This window comes from Epinephelus moara, chromosome 21 (genome assembly GCF_006386435.1).
Source record: "Epinephelus moara isolate mb chromosome 21, YSFRI_EMoa_1.0, whole genome shotgun sequence".
Taxonomy (NCBI): Eukaryota; Metazoa; Chordata; class Actinopteri; order Perciformes; family Serranidae; genus Epinephelus; species Epinephelus moara.
This window is the reverse complement of record NC_065526.1, coordinates 42,688-61,019: the sequence shown is the minus strand read 5'-3', so window position 1 is coordinate 61,019 and position 18,332 is coordinate 42,688. Positions and strand designations below refer to the sequence as shown.

Here is an 18,332-nt window from a genome sequence, read left to right as displayed (position 1 = left end):
CCACATTAAATCATAAACTGAGTCTGATGAACTCCACATTAAATCATAAACTGCGTCTGATGAACTCCACATCTAATAATGAACTGGATCTGATGAACGCCACATTAAATCTAAAACTGAGTCTGATGAACTCCACATTAAATCATAAACTGAGTCTGATGAACTCCACATTAAATCATAAACTGAGTCTGATGAACTCCACATTAAATCATAAACTGAGTCTGATGAACTCCACATTAAATCATAAACTGAGTCTGATGAACTCCACATTAAATCATAAACTGAGTCTGATGAACTCCACATTAAATCATAAACTGAGTCTGATGAACTCCACATTAAATCATAAACTGAGTCTGATGAACTCCACATTAAATCATAAACTGAGTCTGATGAACTCCACATTAAATCATAAACTGAGTCTGATGAACTCCACATTAAATCATAAACTGAGTCTGATGAACTCCACATTAAATCATAAACTGAGTCTGATGAACTCCACATTAAATCATAAACTGAGTCTGATGAACTCCACATTAAATCATAAACTGAGTCTGATGAACTCCACATTAAATCATAAACTGAGTCTGATGAACTCCACATTAAATCATAAACTGAGTCTGATGAACTCCACATTAAATCATAAACTGAGTCTGATGAACTCCACATTAAATCATAAACTGAGTCTGATGAACTCCACATTAAATCATAAACTGAGTCTGATGAACTCCACATTAAATCATAAACTGAGTCTGATGAACTCCACATTAAATCATAAACTGAGTCTGATGAACTCCACATTAAATCATAAACTGAGTCTGATGAACTCCACATTAAATCATAAACTGAGTCTGATGAACTCCACATTAAATCATAAACTGAGTCTGATGAACTCCACATTAAATCATAAACTGAGTCTGATGAACTCCACATTAAATCATAAACTGAGTCTGATGAACTCCACATTAAATCATAAACTGAGTCTGATGAACTCCACATTAAATCATAAACTGAGTCTGATGAACTCCACATTAAATCATAAACTGAGTCTGATGAACTCCACATTAAATCATAAACTGAGTCTGATGAACTCCACATTAAATCATAAACTGAGTCTGATGAACTCCACATTAAATCATAAACTGAGTCTGATGAACTCCACATTAAATCATAAACTGAGTCTGATGAACTCCACATTAAATCATAAACTGAGTCTGATGAACTCCACATTAAATCATAAACTGAGTCTGATGAACTCCACATTAAATCATAAACTGAGTCTGATGAACTCCACATTAAATCATAAACTGAGTCTGATGAACTCCACATTAAATCATAAACTGAGTCTGATGAACTCCACATCTAATAATGAACTGGATCTGATGAACGCCACATTAAATCTAAAACTGAGTCTGATGAACTCCACATTAAATCATAAACTGAGTCTGATGAACTCCACATTAAATCATAAACTTAGTTTAATGAACTCCACATTATAATCATGAACTGAGTCTGATGAACGCCACATTAAATCATAAACTGCATCTGATGAACTCCACATTAGATCATAAACTGAGTCTAATGAACTCCACATTAAATAATGAACTGATTTTGATGAACTCCACATTAATTCAGAAACTGAGTCTCATGAACGCCACATTAAATCATAAACTGCGTCTGATGAACTCCACATTAAATAATGAACTGATTTTGATGAACTCCACATTAAATCATAAACTGAGTCTGATGAACTCCACATTAAAGCAGCTGTGCGGAACTTTCTACCATTTATAAAACTGTCCCCCCCCCCACTTGAAGATCCGCATATTTATTTGAACCCAACAGGGACAAAAAAGCCTTTCTCTATATGGTTATTTAGTGTAGCCTCAGTCGGGTCGGACATCGCGGAAGTCAGCAAACCAGAATACGGCACCTGGAGGCGGAAGTAAGTCTGCACCTCCGCAGCGGCCCACAGCCATTAAACCACAGAAGAAGAAGGATCCCTGTTTACGAGTAGGATTTATGAAACAGGCTAAATGACATGTAGTAGGGAGTAGTGAATGATTTCGGACACATTGCACACTCTTGTACAGTAGGTGGTGGTATGCACCTGGAAGTTGTTTGCGATCCGCCAATAAATTGAGAGAACAAGAAGTGCCGTGTTCACAGAGAGTGTTCTTCGAGTAAGCGGTACGCAACGGGCATTGCTGAACACATAACAGTTTTACCAGATGTTTCTATAAGGACTTGGTTGTACTTTCGATGTCATGGCGGATAAAGAAGGAGCACCATCTAAAAGAAAAAGAACAGAAGAAGGCTAAACGGGACAGTGATAGCGCTTGAGCCCAAACACGTGTAAACCTCGGTCGGGCATTCACCAAGTGGAGAGAGCTGAGAGAATTGATAGGTTTTAAAACTGATCCTTAGTTGGCCCTTTTCCTAATCCACAGGTATGTAATTTTTGTTTTTATTCAGAGAATATACCGCAACTTGTTAGACCTTGTTTCACTTCAATATATGACGATATGGAAGTTATAAGCAAGCTTAATGTAACGTTAGCTGCTTTTGTCTAGTAATGTTACAACAAACGCCACAAAATTATCTGTGACTGTGACCATGAACACAAATATACAGCAGGCAGTTGTCCTCAGTTTATAAGGGGGCGCTATAATCAACGAAAACGTAAAGTTCCGCACAGCTGCTTTAAATAATGACCTCAGTCTGATGAACTCCACATTAGATAATAAAAAATAAATAAAATTAAATAATAAACTGACTGTACACTGTTTTTCTCTCCTCAGGACACGTTAGTTCTGAAATGTTTTTCCAGGTGAAATGACACGTTTCCTTTAGATGGTGTGAAACAAGCTTTGAGATACGTTTCCTCTCATTTGTGGTCACGGTCAGTGGTGTCAGCCAATCATACGGTTCTGTGTTTCTCAGGTTGTCAATAAAGATCTTTGAATTGAGTAGAAGTCAGCCTGCTTTGTGTCTCCGTAACACAACAGGATGTTTAACACATCTCTGTCTCTGTTTAAATAAATGTTTTGCTGCATGTCATCGGGGCTGAATGGAGCTCGCTCTTTTATTTTGACATCACATCCTGTTTTTGGAACACTGTTCTTGGTTCGCTTTGATTCAGTGCGCCGGTTAACACATGACGGTGAGCGCTGGGTTAAGGCTCATTTATTCTAACTAACATCATTGTCCTCACACTTCCATGTGTCCTTTATGTGGTCTGTGAGGTCATGAAATACATCCTGACATGTGGGCGGAGAATTCTTTTCACTGTATTACTGATTCTTTCTGTTCTGCCATTATTTAAATTTATTTGTTATTTCTTGCGGTCGCATCCCGCTTGAACCGCACCGCCTCCACCTTCTCTGATGGTTCAAGATGCATGGAACAACAACAAAATGAACACAGAATACGAACTGAGGGCTCTGTGTGTTTAACGATGAGCGTAAAGGATGCAGATGCAGATGCAGGTGCAGGAGCAGGCACAGACACAGATGCAGACGCAGATGCTGATGGAGGCGCAGACGTGCTGCCCTTTAACATAGCGGTCTGAATTCAAATCTTTAATCACTTTAATAACTTTACTGACACCCTGAGAAACAGATGTTTACTGTGCCAAAGTGAGTGTGAAATAAAAACTGCGTACAGGAAGTCAACATCTACTAGAATTTGTTTTATACTCATGTCGCTGCTGATTGGCTGACACCTCTGACACACCCACCAAACCACAAGAAACGAACCTAAGAGATCCTTGAACACCTGAAAACAGAATCTGATCCACCGTCAGCATCCATTTTATTTCTACTGAACCTGTTTATCCCAACAATCAGCTGACTGAGTGTCGTCACTGTCAGCCCCGCCCCCTCCACACACACACACACACACACACACACACACACACACACACACACGCCCCTCCCCCTCCTGTCAGCCCTGTCTCCTGGGGTTAATCCGCCTCTCGGTCTGCAGTCATCATGGCGGAAATCAAAACGGGAATCTTCGCGAAAAACGTGCAGAAACGGTTGAACCGCGCGCAGGAGAAGGTAAGAGCTACTGCTGCTGAGGATGATGAGGATGGTGGTGGCGGAGGGAAGGAGCTGACGGTGGGGGACAGATGGAGGAGGACAGAGATGTATGGATGTGTAGTCCGCTGCAGGCCTGAGCAGCTTTTCTTCCATCAGTCTCCTCCGATATTTGTTTGTTTATTTGTTGTGTTTGTGTGTGTTTGTGATGATCAGACATAGATCTGCACAGACAGGGTGACGTCATGTTTAAAATCAGCTCATAAAACCAGTCAGGTCATTAGCAAACGGCGGAGTGTGTTTTTCGGTTCAAACAGACCCACGGTGGATTTTAACGCCTCGCGATGACGTCACATACGAGGTGAAATATGTCACGCAGGTAATTCATGTTTTAAATGAATAAGGTGAGGAGGTGTTTTCCTGCTCCAAGGTCGGCAGAAGGGGGGGCGGGGATGCCGTGTCCGCGGCGTGATGACGTCATTTCTGACGCCAGATCAGCTACCTGCATGTTATTTATAGGAGAGACTGAGAAAGTTAGCTGATCAACTGTTACTAAAACAACATGTAAACATACACACACACACACACACACACACACACACACACACACACACACACACACACACACAGTGTTCATCTACAGTGTGTGTTTTTTTTATTTTTGGCTTGAATTCGAGATGAAATGAAAACGTTACATCACCACTCATTTACATTTAATTAACAGATAAATAAATAAATAAAATCAGTTTCTTGGTGTTCAACTCAACTGAAAAGACGTGTAAAAAAATGATGATGGTGAAAAGACGCAGGTTCAGAAGTTTGAAGACGATGAATGTTCATATTTAGAAAATTTTTCACAAAGATTTGATAGTGCGAGATTTTTCAGTGTGTAAATACAAGTTTATCATTTTGAAATCACAGGTTAACCCCTGACCCCTGACCTCCCTAACCCTAACCCACGGGTCAGGACGTCCTTACATTTGATCCAGTTGGAGCTGAAACTGTTCAGTCCTCATGGTTCTGGTTCTCATATGATAATGAGAACTGTCCATGGTGCTGAAACAGGACCTGGTTCACTCTCTGTGTGTGAGGCTAAGCCCCGCCCTCCTGCACACAGGCAGTGAATGAGAGCAGCTCCTTATATGGACAGACAGCTGACCAATGAGATCACAGCAAACTGACATTTGAGAATAAGCCCACCCAGCAAGAAGAAAAAATGTGTGCTGCGTTCAGGGACACGTTGATCTGAAATACAACCCAGACACTGCACATTACATATTAATGCCACAGTGGCGGCGGCAGTGAGGGCGGAGCTGCTTCACAGCTCGCTGTTTAAAGGAAGTTCTGTCTGTCTGCTTGTTTCCTGTCTCTTAAACACACACTGACGTTCTTCATGCTGAAAACAAACTTCACCAAAACTGTATTTACTTCCTGTTTGTTGGGTCATTATGTTCAGTTGACAACATGACATCACTGATGTTTTCTGTTGGTCTTTATTTTTACACCTCAACAAAAACATGTTTATTATTTTGTGCTCAGTCACATTTTTCTTCTGACGACACATTTTCTGTTGAATGAAAGTGATGGCAGACATGAATCTGTTTCATCCTGTGTTTGGTCAGGTGCTGCAGAAACTGGGAAAAGCTGACGAGACCAAAGATGAGCAGTTTGAGCAAGTGGTCATCAATTTCAGGAGACAGGAGGTGAGCGATGTTTACAGACCAGCGTCACCAAATCATTAGGTTGTTTTGATGTAAACAAGATTCATGGACCTGAGCACAGAATAACTTTGTGTAAGTTCATGACTCAAACTGATGCACACAGACACGCTGGATTGTCTGCTGGAAACATGAATGCACTTTGTCACCATAATGAATCTCACACCGTTAAAGACAAGACGACCTCACGTACACGTGAGAGCGCCCGCTGTTGCAGGTTGGTCCTTATGTATAAACGTACGTGCTGACTGTGACGAACGATGGCTGGAGAAAAAACAAAAAGAGGAAGAATCAGGGCAGATCTTGATTTTGAAAATAAAGTGGAGGTTCCGTTTGTAAGTAGGAAGATGGATGTAGGAGGGGCCAAAAACATTAATGGTCAGAACCAGTTAAAAGTGTGATCGTCCTTTAAGTCAAACCTTTCTCAATGACCTGAAGAGTTTCTACTGTAGATCGAACTCTACATGATGTTGGACAGGAAGTGATGAAATACTTTATTTCTTATCAGTGAGGAAGCTTAATAAGAACAATGAAGCCCGTCTTCTTAAAGACTTGGGATCCTGGGGTCAGGGCCAGGGTCAGGGTCAGGGTCAGGGTCAGGGTTGACCCTTGAAAGGAGTTATTGTGTGGTTGTTTCAGTCTCTGATGGACAGACATGCCGAACATTAACCTCCATATTGTGTTAAACTATAGAAGAAGTTCTGGACGGACATTGAATAACATTGTGACCACGAAACCAGATTCCAGACCTAACCCCGCATGCGGCAGATGACCAACCTGATTGTCAGAAAACAGGAAGGCATCACAATCCGCCAAAATAAAAGCACTGATGTAGAATATTTCCGTGTGTGTTGTGTCAGTCTGAAGGCTCTCGGCTGCAGAGGGAGATGAAGGCCTACATGTCCGCCATTAAAGGTGAGAAAAACTATATTGTTAAGTCTCACAGAGACAAAATGATTTAGAAAACTCTGTCCGTCAGCTGACTGAGTTTTTGTCCCTGCAGGGATGCAGCAGGCCTCCATCAACCTGACCCAGTCTCTGCATGAAGTCTACGAACCGGACTGGCATGGAAAAGATGACGTCATGGTCATTGGGAAGGTCAGAGTCACAGAATCACCCACATGACACCTGAACACATCACAGACAGATGAAGGTGTGTTCACAAACAGCCAAACTGAAACTTTAATCTTTGAGACGTTTGTGTTGTGGTGCCAAGAGTCGCCACGTCAGTGTTACTACAAACACTTGTCATGATCAGGTGATTAATGATGGCTGTTATCACATGATGTCATGTTTGTAACTGGTGACATCACAGTGAGGAGAAACAGAATCATTTCCTGTCTGAGAATCACCGCCTTGTTGTGGTTGAGGGGTTTGAGCTTCCCTGCGACGCTGTAGGCAACAGCTCCTCCAACAGGGTCCCCCAAGGCCACTTGGTCCCAGGTGAGGGGCCAGACCAAGAGCTACTGTCCAACCCTGAACATGGAGGTGGAGACTCCTCCTGGAGCCAGACCAGAGGGCGGAGCTTGCTAGCTTATCACCGTGGTTTAAATCAGCCCACCCCACAGGGCACCAGGTGCCCCCCCAGACCATTTTCTAATTCACAGAGAAAATGTGTTCATTCATGCTGAGATTTTTTTTTGCACTTTTCATAAATTAGCCTTTTCACCGCCCTGACAACTGTCTTGAAAACCATTCTGACAACCGCCCTTACAACTCAGTTGCTCTTCCTGAGGTTTCTACCGTTTTTACCCCGTTAAAGGTTTTTTTTGGGGAGTTTTTCCTGATCAGCTGTGAGGGTCCTAAGGACAGAGGGATGTCGTATGCTGTAAAGCCCTGTGAGGCAAATTGTGATTTGTGATATTGGGCTTTATAAATAAAATTGATTGATTGACAACTGTTCTGACAACCACCCTGACATCAGCCCTGACAACTGTCCTGACAACCGCCCTGACAACCGTCCTGACAACGATCCTGACAACCATTCTGACAGCTGTCCTGACAATTGCCCTGACAACTGCCCTGATAACCGTCCTTACAACAGCCCTGACAACTGTCCTGACAACCACCCTGACAACCGTCTTTACCACAGCCCTGACAACTGTCCTGACAATCGCCCTTACAACAGCCCTGACAATTGCCCTGACAACTGTCCTGACAACCACCCTGACAACCGTCTTTACCACAGCCCTGACAACTGTCCTGACAACCACCCTGACAATTGCCCTGACAGCTGTCCTTACAACAGCCTGACAATTGTGTTCAGGTGTCATGTGGGTGATAGCTGTCCTGACAGTCACCATTACAACCGTTTTCACCACAGCCCTGACAACTGACCTGACAACTGTCCTGACAACCGACCTGACAACCGTCCTGACAGTCGCCATTACAACCGTCTTCACCACAGCCCTGACAACTGACCTGCCAACTGTCCTGACAGCCGACCTGACAACCGTCCTTACAGCAGCCCTGACAATTGTCCTGACAACCGTCCTTACAACAGCCCTGACAATTGCCCTGACAACTGTTCTGACAGTCGCCATTACAACCGTCTTTACCACAGCCCTGACAACTGTTCTGACAACTGTCCTGACAACCACCCTGACATCAGCCCTGATAACCGCCCTGACAACTGTCCTGACAACCACCCTGACAACAGCCCTGATAACCATTCTGACAACCGATCTGACAACTGTTCTGACAACTGTTCTGACAACTGTCCTGACAGTCGCCATTACAACCGTCTTTACCACAGACCTGACAACCGTCCTGACAACCACCCTGGCAACTAACCTGACAACTGTCCTGACAACCGACCTGACAACTGTCCTGACAACCACCCTGACAACTGACCTGACAACTGTCCTGACAACCGACCTGACAACTGTCCTGACAACCACCCTGACATCAGCCCTGATAACTGCCCTGACAACTGTCCTGACAACCACCCTGACAACAGCCCTGATAACCATTCTGACAACCGACCTGACAACCACCCTGACAACTGTTCTGACAACTGTCCTGACAACCACCCTGACAACTGACCTGACAACTGTCCTGACAACCGACCTGACAACTGTCCTGACAACCACCCTGACAACTGTCCTGACAACCGCCCTGACAACTGACCTGACAACCACCCTGACAACTGTTCTGACAACTGTGCTGACAACCACCCTGACAATTGCCCTGACAGCTGTCCTTACAACAGCCTGACAATTGTGTTCAGGTGTCATGTGGGTGACAGCTGTCCTGACAGTCGCCATTATAACCGTCTTTACCACAGCCCTGACAACTGTCCTGACAACCGACCTGACAACCGTCCTGACAACCACCCTGCCAACTGTTCTGACAACTGTACTGACAACCACCCTGACAACTGACCTGACAACCGTCCTGACAACCAGCCTGAGAACTGTCCTTACAGTCGCCATTACAACCGTCTTTACCACAGCCCTGACAACCGTCTTTACCACAGCCCTGACAACTGTTCTGACAACCCCCCTGACAACTGACCTGACAACCATTCTGACAACTGACCTGACAACCATTCTGACAACTGTCCAGACAACTGCCCTGATAACTGTTCTGACAACTGTTCTGACAATCATCCTTTCAACCGCCCTTGCAACCGTCTTTACCACTGCCCTGACAACTTCCCTGACAACCGTCCTTACAACCACCCTTTCAACGGTCTTAACCATCACCCTGACAACTGCCCCGACAATTGTCCTGACAACCATCCTGACAACCGCCTTGACAACCACCCTGACAACTGTTCTGACAACTGTCCTGACAACCACCCTGACAACTGAACTGACAGTCGCCATTACAACCGTCTTTACCACAGCCCTGACAACTGTCCTGACAACCGTCCTGACAACCACCCTGACAACTGTTCTGACAACTGTCCTGACAACCACCCTGACAACTGACCTGACAACCGTCCTGACAACCCTGACAACTGACCTGACAACTGTCCTGGCAACCGCCCTGACAACCGTCCTTACAACAGCCCTGACAACTGACCTGACAACTGTCCTGACAACCGCCCTGACAACCGTCCTTACAACAGCCCTGACAACCGACCTGACAGCTGTCCTGACAACCGTCCTTACAACAGTCCTGACAACCGACCTGACAACTGTCCAGACAACTGCCCTGACAACTGTTCTGACAACTGTTCTGACAATCATCCTTTCAACCGCCCTTACAACCGTCTTTACCACCGCCCTGACTACTTCCCTGACAACCGTCCTTACAACCGTCCTTACAACTGACCTGACAACTGACCTGACAACCGCCCTGACAACCGTCCTTACAACAGCCCTTTACAACTGACCTGACAACTGTCCTGACAACCTCCCTGACAACCGTCCTTACAACAGCCCTGACAGCCGGCCTGACAACTGTCCAGACAACTGCCCTGACAACTGTTCTGACAACTGTTCTGACAATCATTCTTTCAACCGCCCTTACAACCGTCTTTACCACCGCCCTGACAACTTCCCTGACAACTGTCCTTACAACCACCCTTTCAACGGTCTTAACCATCACCCTGACAACCGCCCCGACAATTGTCCTGACAACCATCCTGACAACCGCCCTGACAACCACCCTACAATTGTCCTAGCAACTACCCAGAAGAGCATTCCCCCGATGTGTTCATGTTGGCAGCAGCTGCTTCATACCCCCACTTGCCGTGTCTGACACTGCCTCCTGTCTGCTGCTTCCTTCTCTCTGAAATGACCGCAGGTTGCCCGTCCATGCTCAGTGCTGTAAAAAGCAGCGTAAAGTGTCCGAGTGCATAAAAAACTCATCAAAATAAAACTTGTTTTTAAAAAAAAAAAACTGCAGGGGGTGGATCTTTCAGATCCCCTGACAGTCGTCCGGGCTTACCCTGCCTACATGTGTGGGGCCACTGACTGGCCTCTGACCTCCTGGCATCGGCCCCCTGCCAATAAAAGTTGACTGTCTTTTTCATAACAGAATAAAGTTTCGATGTGTCACTATGACAACATGAGTTGCTGTGTGTTTGCCACAGGACTGTGATGCATTGTGGGAGGACTTTCATAACAAGCTGGTGGACTCGACGCTGCTGGACCTTGACGCGTACCTGCAGCAGTTTCCAGACCTCAAAGTAACAAACCGTTTGTTATCTGGTGAAAGATTCTTTGACAGTGTTGATGCAGAAACTGATTCTTCAACGTAAAACCGAAACTTCGTGACATTTCAGACTCGTGTGGCCAAAAGAAGTCGGAAACTCATCGACTACGACAGCGCTCGTCATCATGTGGAGACTCTGCAGATGTCAGGGATGAAGAACGACCGTAAGATAACAAAGGTGAGCTTGGTGATCTGTGATGAAACATGGGTTTCATACAGCAGCTGTTACCTGTGGTGCGTTCAGGTGCTGCGTGGAGGTCAGTTTGTTAATCAGACTTGTTTCTGTTTGAAGGCAGAGGAAGAGTTGAAAAAGGCTCAGAAAGTGTTTGATGAGTTGAACGTTGGTCTACAGGACGAACTGCCGACTCTGTGGGACAGGTAAGTCGTGTCTTAAGCCCTATTTGGACGGGATTATTTTAACATGGAGACGTGGGGTAAAGTAATTATTACCAGGGATTTTAGTCCCGTCTGAGCAAGCCATGTCTGTGATCATTATGGATAATGTCAGTTAAAATTACGGTGACTTTTACCTTCTGTAAACGGTCGGGAGAAAATACCTGGCCTAATATTAATCCTGTGCTAACGTGATCCTCTGTAAAAATGTATGTAAAAATTTCTTCACGTCCTGTTTACAACCATTTTGCTGCGTTTACAACTAGTTTTACGCGTTTTTTCAATGATGGAGGTGCTTGAAGAAGCATTCCGTGTTGTCGGCAGTCATGATAGTGGACATTTTTCTAATGATGGCATAGCCCTACGTGGGAGACCCATCATAAAGGATGAGAAGAAAGCACTTTTCAGAGCCACGAGACTTCTGGTTGCGTTAGGTAGGCCTAATATAAATCCATATTGCTAATCGTTGTGTACACACAATCTTGATCATGGGCAATATTTCATATTGGGCTAATCATTAGAGTCCGGGCAGCTATGCTGCCAGGACACTATTGTAATCCTAGGTATTCTTCTTCTTCTTCTTCCGAGGAAATCATACTTCCCATGGGTGAAAACTCACCAAACTTTGCACAAAGGTCCAGTCTCATGCCAGATATCCTCAGCTGTAAACTCAAGCCAGTAGTCCCGATGGTGGCGCTACAGCAAGCGTCTAAAGTTCAAAACTTTGAAAATTCATAACAAATCAACCATACGTGCTACAACTTCACAACTTTCATAGCCCCAATATTGAAGAAACTTTTGTACATTTAAAACTATTAAAAATTATAAAGTTAATCACTCTGTTTTTTTTTTCAAAAACTGTAAAACTTCTTTAACCTATCTCCTCCCACAATTATTGCTCAATTAACACCAAACTTGCTACAGAGCATCTTCAGACTGTCCTACACAAACTACATTTCTCAGATTTTTGATTTATCAAAAATTGAGCCTACAGTGCATCAAAATGTTTGACTGTAAACGGTACTGTAAACATATACATGCAAATTCTTGCTAAATAAATCTTCAATGTTCATGAAAAAAATGACAAAATTCTAGTCATGGTAGATGATGTGTGGCAAATTTCAGAATTTTATCTCAAAAATTGAATTTTTGACAGCATTTTGAATTTTGCTCTAATGTGAACAATTGGAGTCAATGTAAAAATGGCAATTTTAAACAGTTTTTCACTTATGGAGCAAATCAATCATTGTTACAAACAAATTACCAACATCTCCATGCTGTCTAGATGCAATATGTGTATTTTCAGATTTTTGATTCGATAACTGAATTTTTTACAGTGGTTTGAAATCTGCTTTTCCATGCATGGACGGCTGCTAAACCTGCATGTCTGGCTTAGTCAGTTTGTGAAGCTACACATGAACTGTCACTGACTAATTAGCTCAGTGAGATAGAAATTGATCCTTAGTCTCAGAGGTTGTGAGTTCAAGCCTCAGCTGATGCAAAAGGCAGATTGTGTTGCTAAATTCCTAAACGTCTTCCAATTCTTCTGCTTGTTGCTCAGAATTGCCTAAAAATGCCCGGACCCGACCCATCGCTGCGCAGCAGCTATAATTAATTATTATTATCCTTCAGCTGATGCTTTATGCCCTGCTCCACCAACATCCTTCACCACAGCATAGCACACACATGTTGACAGGGAGATGACGCCAGGACACAAACTGAGTAGAATTATTTTGTCCCGTGTGAAGCGGACAATTATATTACAGACATCCTGTGGTAAACTGACATTATTCCACATCCCTATGTAAAACTAATCCCATCCTAATAGTACTTTATGCACACCTGTCTGACACAGGAACTGTGTCTGTCGATCGTCACTTCATGTGTTGTAAAATATTTTGATCGATCGATCAAGAAACATTTAAATTATCAGGAGAATTACAAAGTCTAACCTTTAACTCTTTGGTCTCTGCAGCCGTGTCGGCTTCTACATCACCACCTTTAAGAGTGTGACGCACCTGGAGACCAAATTCCACCGCGAGATTTCCCTGGTGAGGGGGGGTCCTTTGTCTTTACATCAGACACTAAAGGGTTCAGCTGTGTGACCAATGGGATTGGAGCACTTTGTGACATATCACTTGTTACCTCCCTGCAGGTTTGTCGGCAGCTGTACGAAGTGATGACCAAACTGAGTGAGCAGCACTCTGACAAAATGTTCACCATCCAAGGAGCGCCGAGGTCAGTTTCATTTTGTCCTCGAATACTATTTGATGAAAACAGCTGGCTGTTTGTTTGATTGTTCGAATGATGAAAAAAAAACGAGATGATCTCAGAGACATAAGTCTTTTTGTGTTCGTTTCCTGAGTCTCATCCGTCTTCTGTCCTCAAAGCTGATGTTTGTATGAAACATGTACAGGCACCATCTGCTGAGTCCGCAAACATCACAAGAAGGTTTTCTGTGCAGCTCATGTTTGCATAAACATGAGGTTTATTTCTGCAGGATATTTAGAATAAAAATTATCTTAATTCAGCACCAAAATGAACCGATCATTAATCTACATTATGTCTTCAGATTTAAACAGCTGTGATTTGTTTCAACATCTAATTAATTGTCATTAAATAAATAATTCAGTACATTTATCTCTGGTTAGACACACACTGTAAGACAGACAGGTTAGACACACACTGTAAGACAGACAGGTTAGAGACACACTGTAAGACAGCCAGGTTAGACACACACTGTGAGACAGACAGGTTAGAGAGACACACTGTGAGACAGACAGGTTAGAGAGACACTGTAAGACGGACAGGTTAGAGATACACTGTAAGACAGACAGGTTAGAGACACACTGTGAGACAGACAGGTTAGAGAGACACACTGTGAGACAAACAGATTAGAGACACACTGTTAGACAGGTTCAAGACTCATTGTAAAGCAGACAGGTTAGAAATACTGTAAGACAGAAAGGTTAGAGTGACACACTGTAAGACAGACAGGTTAGAGACACACTGTAAGACAGACAGGTTAGAGAGACACACTGTAAGACAGACAGGTTAGAGACACACTGTAAAACAGGCAGATTAGAGACACACTGTGAGACAGACAGATTAGAGACACACTGTAAAACAGACAGATTAGAGACACACTGTGAGACAGACAGGTTAGAGACATACTGTAAGACAGGCAGATTAGAGACACACTGTAAAACAGACAGATTAGAGAGACACTGTAAAACAGAGATTAGCGACACACTGTAAAACAGACAGATTAGAGACACACTGTAAAACAGACAGGTTAGAGACACACTGATACAGACAGATTAGAGAGACACTGTAAAACAGACAGGTTAGAGACACACTGTAAGACAGACAGGTTAGAGACACACTGTAAGACAGACAGGTTAGAGACACACTGTGAGACAGACAGATTAGAGACACACTGTAAAACAGACAGATTAGAGACACACTGTAAAACAGACAGGTTAGAGACACAATGTTAGACAGGTTCAAGACTCATTGTAATGCAGACAGGTTAGAAATACTGTAAGACAGAAAGGTTAGAGTGACATTGTATGACAGACAGGTTAGAGAGACACACTGTGAGATAGACAGGTTAGAGACACACTGTAAGACAGACAGGTTAGAGAGACACTGTAAGACAGACAGATTAGAGACACACTGTAAGACAGACAGGTTAGAGACACACTGTAAGACAGACAGGTTAGAGACTCACTGTGAGACAAACAGGTTAGAGACACACTGTGAGACAGACAGATTAGAGACACACTGTTAGACAGGTTCAAGACTCATTGTAAGGCAGACAGGTTAGAGTGACATTGTATGACAGACAGGTTAGAGAGACACACTGTGAGACAGACAGGTTAGAGAAACACACTGTGAGACAGACAGGTTAGAGACACACTGTAAGACAGACAGATTAGAGACACACTTTAAGGCAGACAGATTAGAGACACACTGTGAGACAGACAGATTAGAGACGATTAGAGACACACTGTGAGACAGACAGATTAGAGACACACTGTGAGACAGACAGATTAGAGACACTGTTAGACAGGTTCAAGACTCATTGTAAGGCAGACAGGTTAGAAATACTGTAAGACAGAAAGGTTAGAGTGACACACTGTGAGGCAGACAGGTTAGAGAGACACTGTAAAACAGACAGGTTAGAGAGACACTGTAAAACAGACAGGTTAGAGACACTGTAAAACAGACAGGTTAGAGAGACACACTTTGAGACAGACAGGTTAGAGACACATTGAAAGACAGACAGGTAGTGTATGTAGTTTGTGTCATTTGTGTTGTGTGTGTAGTTTGTCATTTGTGTAGTGTATGTAGTTTGTGTAATTTGCATAGTGTGTTTGTGAAATTTGCGTAATGTGTGTAGTTTCTGTACTTTTTGTAATTTGCGTCGTGTGTGTAGTGTGTGTACTTTTTGTAGTGTGTATTGTGTGTGTAGTTTTGTAATTTGTGTATTGTGTGTAGTTTGTGTAGTGTGTGAAGTATTTGCAGTTTTTGTAATTTGTGAAGTGTGTTGTGTCGTGTGTGTAGTTTTTGTGTAGTCTGTGTAATTTGTGTATTATATGTAGTTTGACATTTGTGTAGTGTGTGTAATGTATGTAGTTTGTGTAGTTTGTGTAATGTATGTAGTTTGTGTTGTGTATGTAGTTTGTGTAATTTGTGTTGTGTGTGTGTGTGTGTAGGTCGTGTAATTTGTGTAGTTCCTGTAGTGTGTGTAGTTTGTGTAATTTGTGTATTGTGTGTAGTTTGTGTAGTGTGTGAGGTATTTGTAGTATGTGTAATTTGTGTAGTGTGTAATGTGTGTAGTTTGTGTAATCTGTCTAGTGTGTGGAGTTTCTGTAATTTATGTTGTGTGTGTAGTTTCTGTTGTTTGGGTTGTGTGTAGTTTTAGTGTCTGTAGGTTGTGTACTTGGTGTTGTTTGTGTTGTGTGTATTTTCTGTAATTTGTGTAGTTTGCGTAGTGTGTGAAGTTTGTGTTGTTTGTGTCGTGTGTGTAGTGTGTACTTTCTGTAATTTGTGTAATTTGTGTAGTTTGTGTAATTTGCATAGTTTGCGTAGTGTGTGCCATATGTGTAGTTTATTTTCTTTTTTGTAGTGTGTAGTTTGCGTAATTTGTGTAGTGTGTGTGTGTATTTGGTGTAATTTCTGTAGTGTGTAGTGTGTGTAATTTGTGTAGTTTGTGTAATTTGTGTAGTTGGCGTAGTGTGTGTCGTATGTGTAATTTGCATAGTGTGTGAAGTTTGTAACTTGTGTAGTTTGTTTTATTTGTGTAGTTTGTGTAATTTGTGTACTGCGTGTAGGGTGTGTGTAGTTTGTGCAGGGCGTGTAGTTTTGGGAGTGTGTGTAGTTTTGTAGTGTTTGTTGCGTGTGTAGTATGTCGGGCTTACACACCTTTTATAATGAGTGTACAGATGCTGGGCTTCACTCAGGGACATTTCAAGGTCCCTGGAGGACGGTATGCCTGGGCGTCACCTGGATGTCAGGTGGTCTTTGATTTAACTAAACAGAAATTAGTCACTACTGTGAAACAATGTCCGGAGCATCTTTGTCCAGAAGACGATTACAGAGTCATTGGCTCAGCCTGCAGCTCCACCTGCAGCTCCATCTGTCACTGATCAGCCAATTAAAAGACTGTGTGATCATGTGGTTTCTGTCTCGTCCCTCAGTGATTCAGGACCACTGCGACTAGCCAGAACCCCGTCGCCACCAGAGGACGAGAGTCCACCTGACAGTCCAGACTTCAGCTCCAATCACATGCTGCGCCCTGTCTCACCTGGACCACCACGGCCCAAATCTCCTACACAGGTAGATCTACTCGTTTACTAGTCCAGACCTCCATCACAGGTAGATATTATCTGAACTGGATCCAGACCTCCGTCACAGGTAGATATTATCTGAACTGGATCCAGACCTCCGTCACAGGTAGATGTTAACTGAACTGGATCCAGAACTCCGTCACAGGTAGATCTTATCTGAACTGGATCCTGACCTCCGTCACAGGTATCTGAATTGGATCCAGATCTCCGTCACAGGTAGATGTTATCTGAATTGGATCCAGACCTCCGTCACAGGTAGATGTTATCTGAATTGGATCCAGACCTCTGTCTGTTATCTGAATTGGATCCAGACCTCCGTCTGTTATCTGAACTGGATCCAGACCTCCGTCACAGGTAGATGTTATCTGAACTGGATCCAGACCTCAGTCACAGGTAGATTTTATCTGAACTGGATCCAGACCTCCATCACAGGTGGATATTTTCTGACCTGGATCCATACCTCCGTCACAGGTAGATGTTATCTGAACTGGATCCAGACCTCCGTCACAGGTAGATGTTATCTGAACTGGATCCAGACCTCCGTCACAGGTAGGTGTTAGGGTTTGGTCGGTTCTTGGTATTACCAATTCGGTTCGGTATTCCGTCTTGGACCGGGTTTTTTTTTATTTTTTAGACCGACCGGACGGCATACTCGGGCGGAACGTATGCGGAGCGGACTCAGTGGAGGTCTGCCCGGTAAAAGCGGACCGCGCGGACTGCGCACCAGTGTCACACAAAAGACTGCTCGGCATGTATTTTTCACATTGCGGGGATTTTTCACGGACATTTTTACAGGAAACTACAACGCGGTAGTGCGCTCGACTATGGAAGCCCGAATGACGGCGGACATTCCTGGCGGAGTCCGCTCCAATTATCCACCTTATTTTCAAACACGGAAGTAAATAGTAATCAACTTCCGTTTTTTTGTGCGTGACTTCCGGTCAGCCGCTTTCCCTCATGCTTTCCGTTACCGGAGCTGCAAGCTAATTTTTTTTCAATTTTCAGTTGTTTATGTTAGTCAATCAGTTAGTTAGTTAGTTAGTCTGTGTATTTTGTATAGATAACTGTGCCCACGTTTCCGTTATAACGGAAATGTATTCCCTCTAAACGCGAATAAATCGCACGTCAATCATAAACTATGAACCAAAAAAGCACAATCTATC

At 43.4% G+C, this 18,332-nt stretch overlaps 1 protein-coding gene across 10 annotated transcripts in view; it reads left to right on the top strand.

Moving 5' to 3' along the window:
* Nucleotides 1-3,921: 3,921 nt before the first annotated feature.
* amph (amphiphysin) overlaps nt 3,922-18,332 on the top strand; it is a 48,192-nt gene continuing 33,781 nt past the window's right edge. For 7 of the 10 annotated variants that reach the window (XM_050032629.1, XM_050032632.1, XM_050032631.1 and 4 more), the window contains exons 1-9: nt 3,922-4,058; nt 5,660-5,740; nt 6,616-6,670; nt 6,759-6,853; nt 10,800-10,895; nt 10,992-11,299; nt 13,290-13,365; nt 13,470-13,552; nt 17,020-17,158. In XM_050032629.1, the coding sequence (XP_049888586.1) occupies nt 3,990-4,058; nt 5,660-5,740; nt 6,616-6,670; nt 6,759-6,853; nt 10,800-10,895; nt 10,992-11,299; nt 13,290-13,365; nt 13,470-13,552; nt 17,020-17,158 (1,002 nt within the window). In that variant the 5' untranslated portion in view covers nt 3,922-3,989. The remainder of the gene's footprint in view (nt 4,059-5,659; nt 5,741-6,615; nt 6,671-6,758; nt 6,854-10,799; nt 10,896-10,991; nt 11,300-13,289; nt 13,366-13,469; nt 13,553-17,019; nt 17,159-18,332) is intronic. The other 3 variants (XM_050032633.1, XM_050032628.1, XM_050032630.1) reach the window with 2 other exon arrangements.